An 18,129-nucleotide genomic window follows, 5' to 3' on the forward strand; every position below is an offset into this window, starting at 1 on the left:
TACATAAGTGTTTCCCTGTAATTCTTTGATCGATTTTCGTTAGAAAACCCCTTTTCACTGTTGATCGTAAAGAGATCGAAATGGGGCAGGACAGAGCTCCATGTTTTTTTTCTATACTGAATTATAAAAAATTAAACCCAGAAACAATTATCTTAATCGTGAAGGGTGATTTCAAAAATGTGTAGCATCTGGCACTGGATTCTGATTCAGGCTTAGGAAACAGTAATCCATTTGAAAAAAAAAAAACAGAACAGCTAATCATACTGTCTTATCGTTTTGTTAGAAATGTATCAAAATAACCATGTATGGTGCAGGTGGCGTTTTTCTAGTGTAATGGCTATGAGATTCAGATGTAAAAGATAAATCTTTTTGATGTTTGATAAGATTGTTTAATACTTTGTATATGTACTGGCATAGTTCAAAAATATTAAGCATATCTAAAGATTTTTATTATTATTTATTGTTCACGGTCTTCGACAACTTAATATCATTCAGACTGATTTCTTAATCTATGCTTAAAACTATCTTTACTTATATTATAATCAAAACAAACACAAACTTGATTAAACAATTTACACGATATATCAAATGGGTAGTAAAATTCGTTTCTTCCATAATTAATTGTTCTTAGAGGTTCAAAATTCCGTAGAGAGCGAGATGGGGCATGATACGGTATCATTTCGACGAGGTTAGCACTGTCTATATTTCCGGATATAATGTCGAATAAAAACAGGCGACGGAGAAGTATAATTCGTGAGCCGATCGGTTCTATGTTCAGGATCAAACATCGGTCATGGTAAGCACTCTTGAGTTATGAAGTAGTGCAGTTGGATGTCATAAGGGAAGATTTCTTAACATCTTGACAGATATATACAGTACCATTCATAATTGTATAGAAATTGGAAGCACGCACACTGTCACTTCGACTTTGAACTTCCATAACTTTTTACTCTGATGATATTTTTTGATCAAATTTTCTGCGTTAGATAGACCAACTATCACACTACTTTACCATAAAGTTTGAGCTTTCTGGAGTTTGTGTGGTCTGAGTAATTCAACGAAAATCGGACTTTTTGGACTTTTACCATTTAAATTGAAATATCTCCGAAACTACGCTAAATTTTTTATTGAAATTTTGCAGAATTGTTTTTGAAATATAAAGTTAGCATGTCTGAAGTTTTTGAAAAGCTCTATCAATGGCATCAAAAGTTACGCGAGGTACAATATTTAAGGCATGAACCTAAAAATGCGATTTATGTAGAATTTTGGACGATTCATAAAAACGATATCGTTTCCATCTACATATCAGTCAAAAAATGGCTCGCAAAAGCAATGTAGAAAAGAAAAATGAAATAAATGATCTATTTGTGATTTGAAATCAGTATCTCGCGATATTGTTTTGATTGTTTGGTTGAAATTGATTTACTGGTTGTTAAACATAAAATAGGATTTTCCTATGGAAACATTCATATAGAAATCGCATTCATAGGATCGTGCCCGAAAAATTGTACCTAACGTAACTTTTGATGCCATCGATGGAACTTTTCAAGAACTTCAGGCATGCTAGCTTTATATTTCAACAATCACTCTGCAAAATTTCAATAAAAAATGTAGCGTAGTTTCTGAGATAAAGCTTAGTTCTTTTAGAAATGGGACACTTTCATTTGTTAATAGCTCGTTAACTAGTTATTGGATATTAAAAATTTTGACAGCATTTTGTTGCCTGTAAAAAGTACTATTCGACCTATTTTTTTCAAAATTTAAAATTTACGCGTTTTTGAGATATGTACGATGCAAGAGAAAAAGAAAAAAATAATTTTGCACAGTTTCCTTGAAAATACGTCATCATCAAATTGATAGCTGACAAAACCGTTGATTATTCAAAGAATTACTGAGTTTTTGTGGTGGATAAGTATGCAAACACTGTCAATAATGTCCACAAAGTTCAAATCAAGCATTGAAGTGAAGCACATGATCGGCAACAACGGTTAAGGATCATCAAGGAAGTCAAGTCTCATACCAGCATTTTTAATTTTCAATAAACGAAAAACTAAGGGTAGATCGCTGAAATGTCCAAAACAATTTTCTCCGATAAACTGAAAGTGTTGCGTAGTAATGACTCATTGAAATCCAACCTCAAACAACCATTTTTTGATAGTTCCAAAGCTCTTAAGCTGTAAAACCGATACCGAAAAAAAAACGTTCAAAAATGTGGTAAAAAATAATCAAATTTGTTCATTTCGAAACAACTGAATCCACTAAAATGCTTCCAGTTTCCAGTTTCCAGAGAAGTATTGGACCAAAAAGTATCAGAAATTGAAGAAGGAGGGTGAAGCCACCTTAAATATAGATTTTACGAAGTATAAGTTGGAGAAACTGATCAATACCACGACTGAAAAAAGTGTGCGTCGGCCAATGGGAGATACCAAGAATAAAGTAGAAATTTCTTTAACAAAAAACGGTAAATATTTTTTTTCAAATTTTTTCATGAAAGATCATAACATTACCTTCTTTTTCTTCATAGAAAGTATTTGGTTCCAACGAATGGTTTTTGAGATACAGGCATTCGTAACTGTCCCATTTCTAAAAGAACTAAGCTTTATTACAGTTTGAATGGTAAAAGTCCAAAAAGTCCGATTTTTGAAGAATTACTGTATCTCAGGCAACACAAACTCCACAGAGCTCAAACTTTGTGATATAATAGTGTGATAATTGATCTATCTAACGCAGAAAATTTGATCAAAAAATATCATCAGAGTAAAAACTTATGTTAGTTCAAAGTCGAAGTGACAGTGTGCGTGCCTCCAATTTCTATACAATTATGAACGGTACTGTATATTAGCAATACAGACCCCGTTCGATTTTGGCAACACGCTCGTACATTTTGTGTTGCCAAAATCGAATGTTGCCAAAATCGAACGGTTTTTTTTCTCCACTTTTTTATCAGTTATTTTTACAAAATAACTAACATTATTATCAAAAACGTTATTTTTAGTCAATTTCCGACCATTCCTAGTAATTTTTGATTTTTTTTCATCATGTTTTTGATGAATTTTTCACTTATCTTGTTTTGTTTATAATGTTTGTTTTCATTTGTCATATTTGCTGTTTTTTTCGTTCTTCATCATTTTTGGTTGTTTTTAGTCATTTTCAGTCTTTTGTTTGAATTTGTTTTTTAACTTTTTGAATTTTTCATCTTTTTGTCATTTTTTAGTACTTAATAAATTTTTAAAAAACTTTTGTTTTTATTGTTGCATTTTACCACCATTTCAGAACACAAAAACGTAATAGTGGTATTTGTCTGATTTAAATTGGTTCTGTTATAACGAAAACTAAATTGTAATGTTGTTTCTAAAAACCGTTCGATTTTGGCACATGTGCCAAAATCGAATGTTGCCAAAATCGAATGTTGCCAAAATCGAATGTTGCCAAAAACGAACGGGGTCTGTACTGCCCCATATGGTGTTTATATAGGTAATGGCGAAATAAATTTTCCAAGCTGTTGGTTAAGTGATTATTGAAGTGTTTTCCTCAAAGCAAATACATAAAGGTTATTTTGGTGCAAACGTGTTTAGTATGAATGTTCCATTTCATGTTTTCGTCTATCAACAAACCTAGGTACTGAATTGACTCAGTCCACTCCACTCGATCCGGGTAGCGAAATCTGCAGAGTTTGTAAATTTCCTCGGAGACTGAAGGTCATGAAGTTGAGTTTTCTTTAAATTCATTTCCATGTGATTTGAAAGAAAGAATGTCATCAGTAATTCAGGGTCGAATTCAATACTTTGTTCCAGCGAAATAAGGACCTCTGAGAAATAAAAAATTGTAGCATCATCAGCGTAAAGCTGTAGTTTTGCTTTTAGTGGCAACGAAAATATATCATTTATGTAAATTATAAATAATAGCGGCCCAAGGATTGCTCCTTGTGGGACTCCATGTTTATCATAAGAAGCGAACTAGTCGTATTGTTAATTTTTACTGCTAATTTTCTACTTTGCAGATACGTTTGCATTAGAAGTTGTGCAGCATGGTAAAAACCTATGTTTGCAAATTTTTACATTAGTAACTTGTGGTGAACAGAATCAAAGGCTCTTTTTACATCCATGAATACACACGCTACAAATTTTCCTTAGTCTATTCTTTAACCTTTTAATGCATAGTGTTGTTTTAAAACAACACTAATAAAAACTCAAATATCTCTGAAAATATTGAAAATTTTCATATAATTTATTCTTAAAAGTTATTTCTGAGATTAAAACACGCTTAGCTGAGGTACTGGCAGCACTTATTTGCTGTCAGAGAAATTTCACTTTAATTGCCGAAAAATTGAGCTCCGTAGTAAACATTTTTTCCCGCTCGTAAAGTGCAACGTATTTGTTCAATTCACCAGGTAAGAATTGCAAAAAATATATTAAATTGTTTGTTTTAATATCAAAAAAGTGTTTTGGTAGATGATTTGAACGAAAAACTCCCTATGTCGATTTTATAAGCAGAAATCATGATGTTGTTTTAAAACAACATTATGTATTCCATTGAGATTCATTGACAAATGTCTAAAACGTGTCCTATATGCTTTTCTTGTTCTCTATTTAAAGGATGCGTGATACAGAACTGCAGAAATATTTAGAGAAATTATCAGATTCGGAAGATGGATTCGATGATTCGGACTCTGAACCACACTATGAGCAACTTCAGGCATGTCACGACGCAAATTATTGTTCTGTGGATGATGATACTGAAGAGGACAAGATAGACATACAAGTCATCGATGGACACAAGACATCAGGTAGCTCTAAGTCAAGTCGGAAGAAACCTTTGGATGTAGAGTGGCTCAAAAAAAATCTTATACTCAACCAAAGTGATCTAAAATTTGGCCGTCAAGGTAGTATTCCCGTTGAATTATTGGGATGTAAAACCCCCTACGAGTTTTTTTCCTATTTTTTTTGGACCCGAAATTAAACAAAAAATTGTTGATGAAAGCAATTTGCATGCAATGCAAAAAAAAAATTGCCAACACATTTTCTATGCACACATCTGAATTAGATAAATTTGTTGGTAATCTTGTTTATAGTTCAGTCATGAATTGCTCAAATGTACGTTCTTATTGGAATGCGTCTTTTGGATATGAACCAATAAGGTCAGCCATGTGTTTGAATGATTTTGAACGCATTCGATCAAATCTCCATTTTACGAATAATGATGAAATTGTACCTAAAGATCATCCACAATTCGATCGACTAGTCAAAGTTCGACCATTGATTCACCATTTTAACGAACGTTTCGGTCATTTATCTTTCGAGCAGAAGCTTTCAGTAGATGAGCAAATGTGTGCCACGAAAATGAGCTCATATATGAAGCGATATTTACCAAATAATTTTTACTGGATCTGGGTCAAAATCGTCGCCCTTTTTAGAACCAAATTTGGGTGAAGCTGGAAACGTAGTTGTGCGATTGTGTCGGAATGTTCCAAGAGATATGAACCACAAAATGTATTTCGATAACTAGGAGCTTCCTAGAGGATATTTCGAAGAAAGAACGTGTAACATTGATGGAATCGATATCAGTGTTGTTGGATGGAAGGACAACAAACCGGTCACTTTGCTGTCTTCTTACGTTGGAGCAGAGCCAGTTGGTACTATAAGCCGATTTGATAAGAAACAGCATATTCGAGTTTCCATTCCTTGTCCTAAAGCAGTTCAGGAGTACAATGCGCACATCCCAAGTAACAATTTTAGCTTTATTATGGTCAGCAAAATGTCGTTTGGACCATAGCATTAATCTTCATAAAAAGCTAAATCACATTCTATAACATCACCTGGACTCTAATAAAGCCAAAATTAGGCTATTTGGCCCTACCCTAGGAACGTCATCATGACCAATCATTGTTAGTCATCAATATTGGTCACCAAAGCTTTTAAAAAGCTATTATAAAACATGTTAGAAATTTTTGTTTTTTTCGGTTCTGTGAGTTCTCGGAGTTTTTTTTTTTTATTTTTTCCAGCAACCGTAATGGTTGATGAATGATGATTGCATTATTGAGATATGATCTGGTAAAATTAATAGCTAAAAAACCAATGTTTTACCCATATAATGAGCGTCTTTTCTACTGCCAGTCAAGATTTTTGGTTAAATGTATATGAAATAGTATCTTAAAATAAATGCGCCTCGTCAAATCTGATGGTCAATCATGATGGGATTGATGGAAAAAAGGCCTGAAAAAATATGTTCCAATGCTTGCATTGTGAATCCATCAACATGGCGTCATTTTGTGCCCTTCGATTTTGCAACCAACATGGCGTGAGTCAATTCATAGTTTTATTATGGTTTAATAATGACCCTAAAAAAAGCTACGATTTGACGTTTCTCTCGCAAGCCAACCAATTACACGCTAAGGTTGAGTTCCTCATTTCTGAGTTGTTAATCATTAGTACAGTAAATGAGGACAGACTTTTTGAATGAAAAGGGATTGGTTTTGAATGACCCGTGGAATAAATCATGAGTTGAAGTCAAATTTCGTTGTCTGACGCCATCTTGAAATCCAAGATGGCGGCTTCCGCTGAATTTTAAAATGGTGTAAATGACTTGAAATCGCATGAAACCCCAACAAAATGGGTATCGGGTGAAAGGGCTAAACGAGTAGAAGCCGAATTTCGCTATCCGACGCCATCTTGAAATCCAAGATGGCGGCATCCGCTCAACTTTTAATGCTTAATGCTGACAAAAAGTCGCATTAAACCACCACTATACGAGTATTGAATGAAAAGGCTAAGCTAGAAGATGTCGAATTTTTTCTTTCCGACGCCATCTTGGAATCCAAGATGGCAGCTTCCACTGAATTTAAAATGCTGTTAATCAATGAAAATCGCTTGAACACAACTTTTTTTCACGTAATACTACATTGAAACTACTATTTTAAAACAATTTAGATCATTTTAAATCACTTTTATTATTTTTTCATTACGTTTCTAATGCATTTAGAACTTTTCTTGTTTTGTTTCTAGTTTTTGATTTTTTTGCCATTTATGTAATTCTTTTATTCCTATCATGCTATTATGTCTAAATTGTATTGGTCTTATTCTAGCGAAAACTAAAAGGTTATGTTGTTTCTGTTAACCGTCTGATTTAGGCACATGTGCCAAATTCGATGTTGCCAAAATCGAATGTTGCCAAAAACGAACGGGGTCTGTATTGTGGTGGTTTTTGTGGGATTTTCAGTCACTTACAGATTTTAAGAGAAACTTGAAAAGAGATATTCGACTTCTACCATTTAGCCTTAGCACCCAATACAATATATTTGGGAGTTTCATGCTATTTTCATTCATTTACAGTATTTTTAAGTTCAGCTGAAGCCACCATCCTGGATTTCAAGATAGCGTCAGAATGCAAAAATAAACTTTTTATAGCTTATCCCAATTGACAAATATCCATATTTTGGAGGTTTCATGCGATATTCAATGATTTAGAGCATTTTTTAAGTTTATAGAAAGCTGCCATCTTGAATTTCAAGATGGCGTAAGATAGCAATATTCGACTTCTACTCGTTAAGCCCTTTCACCCACTACCAATTTGAGTTTCATGTCATTTTAAGTCATTCACTACATTTTAAAGTTTAGCGGAAGCCGCCATCTTGGATTTCAAGATGGCGTAAGATAGCGTAATTCAACTTCTACCGGTTGATTTCTTTTAACTTATACCCCTATAATATAGGTTTTATACGATTTTCAGTCATTTACAGTATTTTTAAGTTGAGTGGTAGCCGCCATCTTGGATTTAAGATGGCGACGGGCAACGAAATTTGACTTCTTTTCGTTTATTACTTTCACCTTATAACCATATTGTGAAGGTTTCACGATATTTTCAGTAATTAACAGCTTAGAAAATAAAAGAGGAAGCCGCCATCTTGAATTAATGATGGCGTCAAGCATTTTTTTCCTACTATTTGGGCCCTTTCACTCAATACTCATATTGTAAAGATAGTCATACCACTTTCGGTGATTTCAAGTTTTCAAAGATGTATTTTTTTTAATTTAAACTCAAAACCAACACGCATAACTTACCAAAAATGTGTAAAAATGGGAGTTCCAATTCAAATATGTGCTATCTAATCTAAGCGTGTCCTGTTTTGACATTTTGATCGAGAACTGTCACTAAGTTTTATGGCGGTTTAATAATCAGGCACTGAGTGCTATTATAGAACATGCAAAAGAAAGCTTGGAGCAAACTTCTAAGTTTGTGTTTTATTATAGTTTAATAAAAGCATTCATAACTCTTTCAAAATAACTAAAACAGTATGTTTAATAAAAGTTTTATTAGCGTTTTCAAAACCATCTGAAAACATATGGTCAAACAAAAATATAAGCATTCTGCATGACCATAATAAAACCGTCATAAAACGAAAAATGCCATAATTAAACCATAATAAAACTTCCTAATGCTAGTTGGCATAATCTGTGTTACTTGGGATGGGCGGTGTAGACCTACTCGACAGTTTGACTGGTAGATACAAAATTTCATTTAAGAGTCGCAAATGGACCACTCGACTTTTTTATCATTTTTTGGATATGGCAATCATCAATTCTTGGCTGGTCTACAAGAAAGTTATGTGTCGTGATCCAAAAAATACTAAAATACTCATGCTACTGGAATTCAGGTTTGAGTTGGCAGAAGTTTTGTGTAAGATCGGTGAAAACTCTCCAAAAAAAGGACGCCCACGGAAGGATCAACCTCTCAAACGAGTACGTCGTGATCCATTCCAATCTGGTCCACCTCAAAACGTAGAATTTGATCAAACTTCTCATTGGGCAATTTGGAAAAACAAGCAAGCAAGATGCAGATATGCCGATTGCAAAGGGTTTAAAAAAAGATTTTGCGAGAAATGCCAAGTATCACTTTGCGACACAACCACCAACAACTGTTTTTTTCGTTATCATAATCCATAATATAAGTACCATCAAATAAATGTTCAATTTAATAATAAAAAATCAATTTGTTTTATTTTAAATACATTTTTTGAAAGGAACCATCAATCTCCATGGAGTGCACAATGTTGTTTTAAAACAACATACTATAAAGATATAAAAAATATTATCATTTATCATGAAATCGTTTCAAATTATGTTTTTGAATTGAATGAAGACAATTTGATAAGTCAAAATTTTTTTCCCTTCGCGAAAAAAAAGTCGTGCATTAAAGGGTTAAACTTGAAATGAAGTTTGTTTTTCATTTTTGGTTTTGCCTATTCTTAAACTTCATTTTCGCTAACATGAGAAAATGCTCAGTATTTTAAGAAAAAAGTTATAAAAAAGTTATATCTTGGTACATTTTCGTACCTGAAACATATCACATTTTCAAAGGTGATGGAAAGTATTAGAAAAACATGACATATCAATGAAAGAAAGAACATAAGCTGTAAATACCATGATTTTTTCGAAAAAGATACAACAGCTGGAGATAGTCAAAGACTTTGTCTATCTCGGCTCACTGGTGACCGCAGACAATGACACCAGCCGTGAGATCCGGAGGCGAATTATCAGCGGAAGTCGTGTTTACTATAGACTCCACAAGCAACCGCGGTCGAGAAGACTTAGCCCTCGCACGAAGTGTAACCGGTTGCTTATTAGACCGGTTGTTCTCTACGGGCACGAGACATGGATATTGCTCGAGGAGGACCTGCATACACTCGGAGTATTCGAGCGACGAGTGTTAAGAACCATCTTTGGCGGCGTACAGGAGAACGGAGTGTGGAGGCGAAGGATGAACCACGAGCTCCGCGACTCTACGGAGAAACCCAATATCCAGAAGGTGTTGAAAGCTGGCCGGATACGCTGGGCGGGACATGTTGCGCGAATGCCGGACAACTGCCCTGCAAAACAGGTGTTCGCTACGAATCCGGTAGGAACAAGACGAGCGGATGCGCAACGAGCGAGGTGGTTAGACCAAGTGGAGCGTGATCTGGCGAACGTGGGGTGCCCGAGAAATTGGAAAACGGTTGCCATGGACCGAGTGAATTTTAGGAATTATGTTCGTCAAGTTATGTCGTGAGACGGAATACTATGTAAAAAAAAGTCGGATTAGAAATAATTGGTTGAAATTTAAATTAGAATTAAACCCATAATTCCTAAATTTGAACAACAGATTCATAGTTGAAGGGTTTGAAACAAATTTCACTTTTTTTCCTCGAATTTAATATTCTGATCTGGGATGTAAATACAGATTTAAAATTACAATTTTTGATTCAGATTCGTTACTTGATTTATCGGCCTTATCGGTGAAAAGTGATGTCCTTTTTAGTATGTAGGGTTCACGATTCATTTAGCTGAAAAACATGTCTTTTTTAACTCAAGGGATCAACCCACAGGAAACATTTTTCTAAAAAAAAGGGATTAATCTTTGCTCACATTTTTTTAAGTTTTCCATCGATAACTGAGAAAATATATTTTTTCATTTTTTTAAGATAACAGCATGGTTGTTTTGCTCCGTTGGTCCCATAGATTTTTGTTAGAGATTTCAGTTACGAGATATAGCTGAGGAAACAATTCAACCCAGGGATCAAGCATTCTCAATCTCCCCTTCCCTTAATCTACAATAATGTTGAATAACCATAAACAGAAAGTTTCTGAGAAGCCTTATCTTTTTTGAGACCTGGTTTATAAAGAAAGAGAACATAAAATAGACCAATGTGTTTTTCTATCGCTCTTTATCAGGTAATCATTAAAGTTTTGTAAAATTTCAGGAAAGAAGACAAGAAATTTTGTTACAGAAAACTTTCTATTAGATTTGATTTTACCCAAATGGATGTGTTGCAATAGACAGAGTCGATTTGGGGTCATTATTGAATTTCTTAAACCCTGGGGTCTTAAAAGCTTCGTTTTGGTCCATAACTCATCCATGATTTTTTGTAGAATTTTTAAGAAACGTTTACATGAGCACTGAACTTTTAGGTTTGTATGGGAAAATTGAATATTTTGTACTGAAAAATCAACATCAGTTTTGGTTTCTTCTGTAGAACCGAGCCAGCTGATGACTTTTGTGCCAATTTTAAAATTCCTTAAGGAAATTTTCCGCTGAAGAACTTTGTCGAAGACCGTAACTTCGTATCTTATTAGGTAAAAAAGTTATTAGCTGTTTAATAGAGGTATGTCATTTCGCATTGATAAACAATCAATTCAATTGACATCGCTGCTGGGTGACAAGCGAGGTATTGCATGACGACTCTAGGAAATTTATAAATTGGCACAAAAACCACCAGCTGGCTCGGTTCTGCAGAAGAAACAAAAATGATGTTGATTTTTCAGTACAAAATATTCAATTTTCCCATACAAACCTAAAAGTTCAAGTTTACTCATGGAAATGTTACTCGAAAATTATATAAAAAATCATGGATGAGTTAAGCTAGTAAGTAATATAAGAATTGATCTAGAGGATGAATGCAAAAAATGGCGATATTTGCTGCCATTCTAGCTGAAGCTGGATTCATAAACAACACTTTATGAAAGTTTTGCTGTTAAAAGTAGTGCTTCTCGAACAACATTTTCATCTGTAGTATATTTATGATATGTCATGCTGTACAATCTTTTCAGATCCATCTTCTAGAGAACTACCTGAAGCAACCATTTCTGAAGTAACGAGCTCTGCATCATGCAGTAAAAAACTGAGGCGAAACAGGACAACATTCACATCCAATCAACTATCGGCACTGGAACAAATATTCGAACGCACACATTATCCGGATGCTTTCCTGAGGGAAGAGATTGCCACCAAAGTGGGACTGAGTGAAGCGCGAGTTCAGGTACGAATGGAATTGGGAACTGTATTCTCTAGAACTCAGTATCGTTTTCTTTTCAGGTGTGGTTTCAAAATCGACGGGCGAAATTTCGTAGAAATGAGCGCAATGTTGGCACGCAACCGATTTCTGCAATGTCACCCGCAATACATTACGCGACACCAATTAAGCCACTAAATACGACGGAAAATCTACACGCGAGTCAAAGTGATATGAACAACTCATATCCTTTCAATTTTCAAAATCTTAACGCTATATTTACGTCCTCTTCGAGGGTGGGTAGTTTTCCGTATGGTGATACAATACCATCGCACGATGCAAACTCCTGCAACTATCATTCTTCGGGCTATCCAGCGAATGTTATGCCAGGTTATCAATTCCCTCCGTTCAAATATTAAAAGTGATAATACATATGTATGTTCAGATTATTGATTTTAAAGATTAAATCTATTTAAAAACTTTACTAAATATTAAGTTTTTTATTTAATTCTGGTCGGCTTTTGAAACTTTTTACATTTGAACTCGCCTCACCCTCTTAGGCAGGATGAAGATTTTTTCTTATCTATAACGAAAAACTACTTAAAGTAATACTCTATTTGAATCACATTTTATTTTCTAAGTTGTGATAAGTTGTAACATACCGAACATAATGTATTTAGCTAATTGCTTTAAATATTAAATATATCTACCGGCAAATCGGGTACGGGATGTATGTATGCACACTGCCGGCCAAAAGTTTGGGATCACCCCCTCAAAAACTTGCATATTTCAATTCTTTTGATCTCACTCAAGAGATAATGAGCAAAACCTCTTTGTCTTTGTATGTATTTGACAATATATTAAAATTGAGTTTTTATGACTTAAATTTAGCTTAAAGTTAGGACATTTTTAAAAACTGAACTTTAAATTTGAACTCGATCATCTCAGGGTGAGGTGGACCAAATTTCAAAATTCGAGTTGCGTTCGAATCCTTTTGTCATACTTATTAAAATACATTTATTTAATTTTGTGCGAAAAATTTGAAATGTACTTAAATATATAAAATAGCTACTTAAGTCATCGTCCAAAAGTTTGGGATCACCCCGTAGTATGGTGTCACGGCCAAAAGTTTGGGACTTGGGATCAGTCTTCTAAAACATGCATTTTTATTTCACGCGTATCTCTGTTATCAAACAACGTATTGTTTATCTGGTAAGTTGATTTGGAAGCTAATGAGTTGAACTTGCTTTACGGAAATATAGTTGAAGTATTTTTAAGACTAACTTCTTTAGAACTTTAGTCAAAGTTTCATCATTTTCTGATGATTTTCACCAAATAGACCGTTTTAAAAAATGTGCAAATTTGTTTTGAGTATGAAGTTGTGATAACATAAGTTATATGATTTTAAGATTTTTACATTTAAAAACTGTTTCATAAGTAAGTGCAGGTCATAAACTTTCAAATTAGCCAATCCGATCTACAATAACTTGTACGACAACTTAGTTATGGTCAAAACAAATTAGCTTTTATTTTTGTTAACAGTCGGACTGTTTGGTGAAAATCATCAGAAAATGCATTTTGAGTACATTGCAACTTTTTTTGTACAAAATTAAACAAATGTGTTTTAAAGGATCCGAAAGCAACTCGAATTTCGAAATTTGCTCCACCCCACCCTGAGATGATCGGGTTTGAATTTTAAGTTCGGTTTTTGAAAAATGTCCTAACTTTAAGCTAAATTCAAGTAATATAAACTCAATAATAAAATTTTCTCAAATACATACAAAGATGGTTTTTCTCACGATCTCTTGAATGAAATCCAAAGAATTGAACTATGTAATAAGATGGCTGAGATACGGCCGTTCAAAATTTTCATTTTTTTGAGGGGGTGATTCCAAACTTTTGGCCGGCAGTGTATGTATGTTTGACCGACCAGTAGCTTATAGGTCTTTCGATCCGAGTCGGTGAAAATTGTAACTTTTTTATTTCAATAGATAGAGCTTTACCTTATACTGTGTTGATTGCATCAAAACTCTATCACTTTTCAGAGCAGAGTTAGGTATAAAGGTTTTATTTTGAAAGTTATTTAAAAGTTAGTTTTTTAAACTTAACTATAGTTAGATTACGATTTACATGAATAAAATGTTCTGAACATTTGTTGGAGCATTCGAATCACACGTTTTGCACAAGATTTCAACATTTAAAACCTACTGGTCCAACACTCCCGGAAACTTAGTTCAGCAGCAGAAGACTCTTGAATTGTGTCTCAGGGTCGGCCTACTACTGGGTACCCGGAGGGAACGCGGAACAAAATTTAAGAAGTTAACTGTGGAGTTTCTTGCCAAATCAAAACAGTTTAATTGAATTGAAACTGAAAGATTTTATTCTTTAGGAAATTCTGGGGTTTTATTTTTCGTTTCAAGAAGTATGGGTATGGGTGTATAGTGTGGTTCAGGGGCACTTCATAAATGGGGTGTATATACCGTCGGCGGATTTTCTCTCGGTACTCGTTGGCGCGCTACAGGATCCTGCTCGGTGTTCCAATGCTCGATCTGCTGTTGAACTCCTGCTTGGATGACCAAGAGTTCGTTTTGTGGCTTGGATTGAATGGAGGTTTTTGACTGTTGCGAGTTGGCTTGCTGGCGTCTTCCCTCGTTGAAACGATCGGCGGACCACAGAAAGGCCGTATTGGTCGCGCCGAGAGGTGGTTTCCTGAGCGATTAAGACAACTCTCCTTAGTGATTATGGTCCCACGGGACTAGTGAAACAGGTCTTTTACGGGTTTGGCGTAGACAGTCAAAGACTGCCTAGGCCAACTCGTGCGTGATGTGAGGTCGTGGTTTTCTTTTAGAAAACCAATCAAGGATTTAAAGGTCCTGAATGTTCCAAGGTTGTCGGACTCTAAAGGCCACTTACATACAACACAATTACTTAGGACAATCACAACTTTCCCACACGAACGCCAAGATGAAAATGACACATAACGGAAGCTGAGTCATCTTCCTCTTTGCCCATACTCCTATGCCAAGCCTCTATTGCGCCACCCAATATGGCGGACCGCCCCCACTGTTCATAGTACCGAACACCCTCTATGAATCCCGCCCGTCTTAAACCAACAAAATATGTTTTGTATTTTTAAAATCCCCATTCTAGCTATTATAATAAATAATCCCTATTTTATTAAACATTAATTCAACAAAATACTCAACACCTTACTCATTTTATTCAGAAAAAATGAAAAAAAATTTAATGCATTTTGTAACAGCGGTTACACGTTCTACGACGATTCCTAGCCAACTTATTGCAACTTTAAGTTTAATTTTTTTCACAATTTCTTGGGCGTTTATTGCAAAAACGTGCAAGTGGATTTTTAAAACTCATAAACCACATTGAAGCTTGAACTTAGTGCAACAAATTTGTGTTGTCGCAATTTGTCTCCACGCGCTCATATTTGAACACACCAAGTATATATTTGGTGTGTTTTACGTGTTTCCATACAAAAAATGGAAAAATTTATTTCCAGGCTACGCAGATGCTACGCAAAACGAAGGCAGAAGACAGTTGAAAATAATTTTTGTATGGAAACTCGCAAAACACATCAAACGTATGCTTGTTGTGTTCAAATATGAGCGCGTAAAGACAAATGGAGCCAACACAAATTTGCTGCACTTAGTTCAAGCTTCAATGTGGTTTATTAGTTTTAAAAATCCATTTACACGTTTTTGCAATAAACGCTCGTGAAGTTGAGTAAAACTAAAACTTAAAGTTGCAATAAGTTGGCTAGGAAACGTCGTGGACTGTTGAAATCTTGTGCAAAACGTGTGATTTGAATACCCCAACAAATGTTCACAACATTTCATTCATATAAATCGTCGTCTAGCTAAAGTTAAGTTTTAAAAAACTAACTTTCAAAATAAAACCTTTATAACTCTGCTCTGAAAAGTGATACGAGTTTTGATGTTTTCAACAAAGTATCATATTTTTACGTATTCTACAGGTTTGTAGTATATTAATCTATCTATTAAAATAAAAAAGTTAGAATTTTCAATTTTTTTTGTAGTGGACTTTGACTAACTTTTAATGCTTTCAAGTAATGAAGCATGTTCGAAGAAGCAAATGTTCTCGAGAAACTTAAGAAATAAAATGAAAGCCTTTTAGCCCTCTCGGACCACTGTGCAGTGTGACATGATCACCACTTTTTTTTTTAAATAATCACTGAAACCGATTCCTGAGCAGCGATCTTTTTATTAGAATCACATTTTAAACACCACCATCCTCTTCACTTCTAATCACAATTCTTCCCGAAAAACAGTATGGCTCACACTCACAGCTGAAATCCAGGAACTACTCCTTTCGGCTTTTAGTTAGGTTTTAAAACTGTGAAAAATATTTGTTTTTACTATTACACAGTACTACTGTACCCATGCGTTTGAAATGAGAGTTTTCCTTCCATTTCCCGAACCCTTCTTAATTATTTCTTCATTAAAACATGCAAATTAGGGATTTTTTTTTCGTAAACTGCAATACCTGATGAGTTAACAACGCAACTTCAAGCTGAATAAAGAACATCTTTGGTCGGTAGTGTTGACAAGCACAACTAAAACTTTCTTTTCCCGATTATTCGGAACATTAATTTCCAATAATTTACTAATAATTTTCACAAAAAAAAAACCGAAACACGAGTACTTGCCTACTCCTCATATAGGGTGGCAGGAGATGTGTGAGATAAATAAATTTCATCGGTTTTCAGAAAGCAAGTTTCATTTTTTCGACTCTCATAAATCACCTGCAGACCTAAGGGGAAAAATCAATCATGTTATATTCCCATGAATTTGGGGAATCAGATAGTTTTTTATTACAGAAATAAAAATTTAAAACTAAAATTACAAAGGCTAAAAAATTAACAAAAAAATACAAAATTACGATAATTACAAAAACTTCAAACATTACAGAAAAGACATAATGAACCGAAATAATAAATTTATAAAAAATACCTAAATTACAAAAATTTAAAATTACAAAAGTCACAGAAAAAAACAAGAAATTAAAAAAGGGGATAATGTGATATTATGGGCCACTTTTTTCTATACTCCATAACTTGTTCATTATATAAGGTTATTGACACGAATGCCAAAGCGTTGGTAAAGTTTCACAAATAAACAAAAAAAAATTATAAAAGGTTAATTGAAAAAGATAAATTGTATGGTTTACTGCGTTTTCAACGTATCATTAGGTAATAAACATTTTTTTGTAAATTTATTTCCCCGAGTTCTGACTGTTTAAAGAAAAGCTTTTTTTGGGATTTCTTAAAATGGTGGGAAATTATAGGCCACCAAAACAAAAATGACCAAACAACATGCACAGTTTATAAGTTGACCCAAAACTGTAATTTCATAACTCATTTAGTGGAAGACAAATAATGAAACAAATTAGTTATTTTCAGTATAAATTCAGCACAAGATTTTGAATTGGCAATTTGGTTTTCGGATGTATACGAACGAGCAATATACGGTTCGAAATATCTTAACCAGACATGAAAAAATTACTATGGGGTCAAGAAATTCCATCATGGGTGAAAAAAGTTATGTAGCCGGGAAATTTACTTTTTATTTTTGAAGCATTTCAATTTCAATTTATTCATGTGAAATTGACCTCGGTTGGGAGATATTTCGGTGGCTTAAGAACTACACTTTTCTGATACTTCGCAGAATGCATGTATAGTTCTGCCTTCTGCGGCATGAGACCAAAAAGTCGTAGATTCAAAGTTCGAGGCAAGTTGAAATGAAGAAAAAAATAAGACGAGAGGGGAAAAGTAGCTGGCAAACATCGGTCATCATTCTTTTTGTTTTTTTTTTTTTTTTGATCCGTCAATTGACGTTTAATGGCATCTTCGCTGATAAGTTTCTCCAAATCTCGATGTTTAAGGGCTGGACCGCAGCTTCTCCCTGAATTTTGATTGCCTTCTTTCAGCAAGATAGCTGATTTAAAATTAGAACTAAATAATGTTTCAGCGGTTGTTCAGCAAAAAATGTTTGTTTTGATTGGGGAGTTTTTTCCTGGACTTTCAGGTACGTCCATAAAAAAAGTAATGAAGCAAAATTAAAGATTTCAAGAATTCATTGGGGGCCCCGAAGAAATTATTTTATTTGGATGCACCCGGACAAAGTTACAAGCCGCCTACACTTCCAATAGTTTCATATTGACACTCAAGAGCAGATTAGGATTAATGGTAGGAAGAAAAAAACAGGTTCCTCCATGATGTAAACAATTGATCCAGATTTATAATGTACCTATTCGAAGTTGGGGTCGAAACAAATTGAACGGGCGCAAAGCGAAAGAGAAATTCAAAAAGGGATCATGTGCATGTAGGT

At 34.3% G+C, this 18,129-nt stretch overlaps 1 protein-coding gene across 1 annotated transcript in view; it reads left to right on the forward strand.

Annotated features, from left to right (window-relative positions):
- The window catches only part of LOC129752905 (homeobox protein ceh-17-like), a 31,572-nt gene extending 19,392 nt beyond the window's left edge, over positions 1–12,180 (forward strand). Inside the window, exons 2-3 of the mRNA XM_055748692.1 lie at positions 11,580–11,788; positions 11,845–12,180. Coding sequence (XP_055604667.1) covers positions 11,580–11,788; positions 11,845–12,180 — 545 coding nt within the window. The remainder of the gene's footprint in view (positions 1–11,579; positions 11,789–11,844) is intronic.
- The last annotated feature ends 5,949 nt before the right edge of the window (positions 12,181–18,129 follow it).

This window comes from Uranotaenia lowii, chromosome 3 (assembly GCF_029784155.1).
Source record: "Uranotaenia lowii strain MFRU-FL chromosome 3, ASM2978415v1, whole genome shotgun sequence".
NCBI lineage: Eukaryota > Metazoa > Arthropoda > Insecta > Diptera > Culicidae > Uranotaenia > Uranotaenia lowii.